The sequence below is a fragment of the Poecilia latipinna genome, unplaced genomic scaffold (genome assembly GCF_001443285.1).
Source record: "Poecilia latipinna isolate Pla-1442-1.1 unplaced genomic scaffold, P_latipinna-1.0 Scaffold1834, whole genome shotgun sequence".
Classification (NCBI taxonomy): Eukaryota; Metazoa; Chordata; class Actinopteri; order Cyprinodontiformes; family Poeciliidae; genus Poecilia; species Poecilia latipinna.
Window position 1 is genome coordinate 1 of NW_015114450.1, and position 4,063 is coordinate 4,063.

Here is a 4,063-nt window from a genome sequence, read left to right on the forward strand (position 1 = left end):
AGTAGTTAATTGACTGTGCTGGAGAATACATGACACTTCCCCTGCCTGTACCCCTTTAACTATTTGGTTTTTGATTTGATTTCTGTTTGAAGGTGAAGTGGAAGTTATTGTTTGTAGCTGGTGTTGGGTGACGGTTAACTCTTGACTAAATGACACTTGTCTGTATATCTATTAATTGTTCTGTAATCTGCTGAAACAATGGAGGTGTTGACATGAAGAGAGACGTTAATAAAAGGTCAACAGAACTGCATCTTCATTTGAAATGTCATAAAATACACAGAGCCAAAACCAGTTCAGCTCCTTTTAAACTTCACTCACCACTCCTTCACATTTCTACATTCCAATGGAAAACCATTAGCTTGAGCTCGTGACCTCATGTTTTACTGGTATGTGAAATTTAAAGGTGTGGAAAGCACAACAAACACAAAATAAATCAAGTCAGATAGACGTTCCGGGTTTGTTACGGTTCGAGTTGTAAGAAAACAAACAAATGCAAAGCGTGATGTTACAGGACTGCAAAGCACATGGAGCATATTGTTTATCCTTCCGACACATGACACCTCCCTGGAGGTGTCTTATGCTGCAATATTCTGTGGGTTATGTAACAACAAAGCAGATGCGTGCACAGCACAGGTTGTAATGATGGACTATTTGTTTGCCTGTCTTTGTCTCGCCCTGCAGCTGGTGCATGAGAACGTGCACCGAGTCTTGGAGGGCAGGTGTCGCCCCAGACGCAGCAGAGAGAAGCTGCTCGCTTTGTTCCCGTCTGCCAGCGGCGCCGTCCAGCCCTTCCTGTGGAAGGACCAGACGCTCCCTGACCGGCTCCTCCTTTACCCGCCGCCGTTTGGCTTCAAAGGGCTTAAAGGCAAAGTCGAGAACCTGCTGACGCTGGTGAATACAAATACCACCAAGACAGGTTTTACTGTTAACTCAGAAGAGCCACACTCCAACTTGCACGGTTTCAGTTGTTAGTGCAATATGTGAAGTTGTGTAGTAAGATTTAATCTCTGTTCACAAAGTGCACTTCCTAAAAAAGGAAGCTACAGATATCTGAGCATTAGCATCAGCTGATACAGAAAACCCATGTTGAATTGACTGAAAACATTTCCTTTTTTAAAGAAACGCAGACATAAATGTACTAAATTATACATTTACTTGCTAAATCTGCACAAGTGCAGCTCACTTAAATACACCAATGGCTTCAGAAGCTTGGTCAACTTGTAAAAACAAGACAACTTTAATTTGTTCAGTCAGTTCAATTAGGAGTAGAACAGCCAATGTAAAAATAAATGATAAAGAAACTGAAACGATTAAAGAAAATAAAAAATAGGTCAGACATGTAACAAATGAACTGCAACAAACCTTTTTAGAAATGGTTCAGAAAATACAATCAGGGATTCTAGATATAATGCTAAAATAAATAAAACAAGACAGGATAGAATTAGACTGAATAGATCTGCTCTTATTGATCAGTCAGGTCACCAATACCTAGTTTAGAGTTTGTTTTTATTTTTTCAATATCAATGCAAATACAGATATTAATATCAGATTGGCATATCTCTCGTGAAAATGTTAACCACTGAGGAGGACAGGCACATTAAACAGCAAAAACTCACAAGAAACCAAACAACCAACATGAGCGTCTCTGCTGTTGGTTGATTGGGTCATCTCGGGTTTTGCTGTCTGCAACCTCAGTGGATTCTGGTTAAAGCAACAAAGTCTCTCAGAACATCAGACCTGATCAGCTCTCTGTGCTTCCAGCTGCCAGCGGCCAACCCTGACGTGGGACCAGAGGAGGCTTCTGAGAAGTGTCGCCGCTGTGTGGTGGTGGGGAACGGGGGCGTGCTGAAGGGCCTGGAGCTCGGTCAGCACATCGACCGTTTCCACACCATAATCAGGTCAGGCTTCGCTTTCGCTTCTGGTAGTTCTGCAGGAGACTTGACAACATGCAGAGTGACTGAAACTGCACTCGGACTGAGACCTCCTGGTTTTTGTCTCTCAACAGCTAGGGCTGAAACAATTAATTGTGATTAATCGATTATTGCAAATAACTGTTTAGTAATCCATTCATTATCTGGAGAATACAGATTAAAAAAAAGGCCATTTGCTGAAAACACACAGAGCAGTAATTAAATCAAAAACATTTTGCATTTAAGACTTGGAAAAAAACTTTAAATAAAAGTTGTAAAAAAAAAAGTTTAAGCTACTTTTGCTGCATTGTGATGATGTTAAGTTGAAAAGCATACCTTTTGACATTGATGTTAGAAGTATCAAATGATCAAGTGTACCCTAATGGAATACTATAGTATTGCATTTTAGGCAATAAAATATTTATTATTTCAAAAAGAAATTAAATACTTTAGCTGTATCTTTTAATGTGTTATAAATATTGTATAAATAAAGCTTCAGTGGTTAAATAAAAAATTAGCAAATTTTTTCGTCTGATTAATCGTCAGAATAATTGACCAATCAAATAATCATTAGTTGCGCCTCTAATGGTAACAAACTCCAGTCTTGCTCCTGTTTTAAGCAATATTTTGATTTTCTTCTCCTGTCTCTGTGTCTTTCAGGTTGAACAGCGGCCCTCTGGGAAAGCACACGGGCGACGTGGGGAATCGAACCAGCATCAGAATGAGTTATCCTGAGGGCACGCCCCTCCACTGGGCAGACACAGACCCTCATTCTGTGTTCGTGGCCGTGATCTACAAAAGCGTTGACCTCAGCTGGATCTCAGCCATGATCAGGAAGCTTGGCGTGGTGAGTGGCTGGAGCGTTGGCTTCACCGTCATTGTTTTCCTGCTCTGTCTGTTGTGAGCCAGCAAGATAAAATTTCTATTTTTTCATATTCATCTGCTGTATGTAAATCTGACCGACAAACATTTGGTTTGGTTAGATAAATAACTAGACATAGGCATTGATTTTTTTCTTTTTCCTTTTTGTTTTCCCAGTCATATAAGTTCTGACTAGAGGTGTGCCGATTGATCGGCCACCGATCATAATCGGCCAATTTCCGTGAGAAAGTGTATGATTGGTGATCGCCGATCATGGTCTCTTGTTGCCGATCACACAAACTGATCACCTGCATCTCATTTCGCAGCCTGCCTGTGCAGCTGGTCTCCTCTTTCCTTCACATTGTGCAAACGTGTAGCAACAAATCCTAAGCAATGTCGTGTGGAACTATTACACACTGAGTGAATGGGGAAGTTTGTGTGTTGCGGCGTAAAATTGAAGCACGTGGGGTGAAGCATGTCAAAATGCATCAACACGACGAATCTAATATGGCATAAAAACAATGCCATACTTGACGGAGTTTGGCTACATCGAGGCTCACTGCAGTAAAAGACATATAGAGCGATCAGATAGCAGGTAAAGCAGCGCACAGCTACAAACACTCACCCGGGTTAGCATGACGGTCAGAAAGCTAAACAAATAACCTGCAAAATTATTTAAGTCTTCGAGCTGCGATGTAAGACGCTGGTTCTGCTCTCCTGTTGAACCGCTGCTACGCTACAGGTAGTAATATTTCACAGACGGAGCTTCGCTTCTGCTCCACCTGGTAGTGACTCTCACACCGAACCTGTTTAAAGCTGCAGCATCTAACTTAAAAAAATACATTTTACATACGTATTAAAACTTTCGCTGTCCTAACATGAGACAGATAATCTCTGAAAAAATAATCGATCTTCTTCCTGTTCTGCATAATTACTCCGCTCAGTCAGAAACAGCCAATCAGAACTAGCAGTAATCAGCTAGCCGCCATGCTATCAGGAAGTTTTCATTCAGTAACTCAGGATTGTTTATTGTAATGGAACCTGTTTTATGTTAATGTTAAGTTTTATACTTGAATTTTTTGGCAATGTTGAGAGGATTTATTTAGACTTTTTGCATTATTTAGCCTCTTCAGAGCCTTCATATATTTTCAGTCTGTTAAAGATAGTATTTTTCTTGGAAAAAGTTATTAAAAACAAGTTTTTGTCTAAATTAAGGTGAATTTGTGGTTCTTTTTTCCACATAATGTAACCGGTAGTGCTTATGATTAAAAAAAATAATAATTATGTGATCA

General features: G+C 40.1%; 1 protein-coding gene across 1 annotated transcript in view; it reads left to right on the plus strand.

The window, feature by feature from the left end:
• Positions 1-627: 627 nt before the first annotated feature.
• The window catches only part of st3gal5 (ST3 beta-galactoside alpha-2,3-sialyltransferase 5), an 8,970-nt gene continuing 5,534 nt past the window's right edge, over positions 628-4,063 (plus strand). The window contains exons 1-3 of the mRNA XM_015014613.1: positions 628-891; positions 1,762-1,898; positions 2,571-2,757. Of these exons, the coding sequence (XP_014870099.1) occupies positions 640-891; positions 1,762-1,898; positions 2,571-2,757 (576 nt within the window). The 5' untranslated portion in view covers positions 628-639. The remainder of the gene's footprint in view (positions 892-1,761; positions 1,899-2,570; positions 2,758-4,063) is intronic.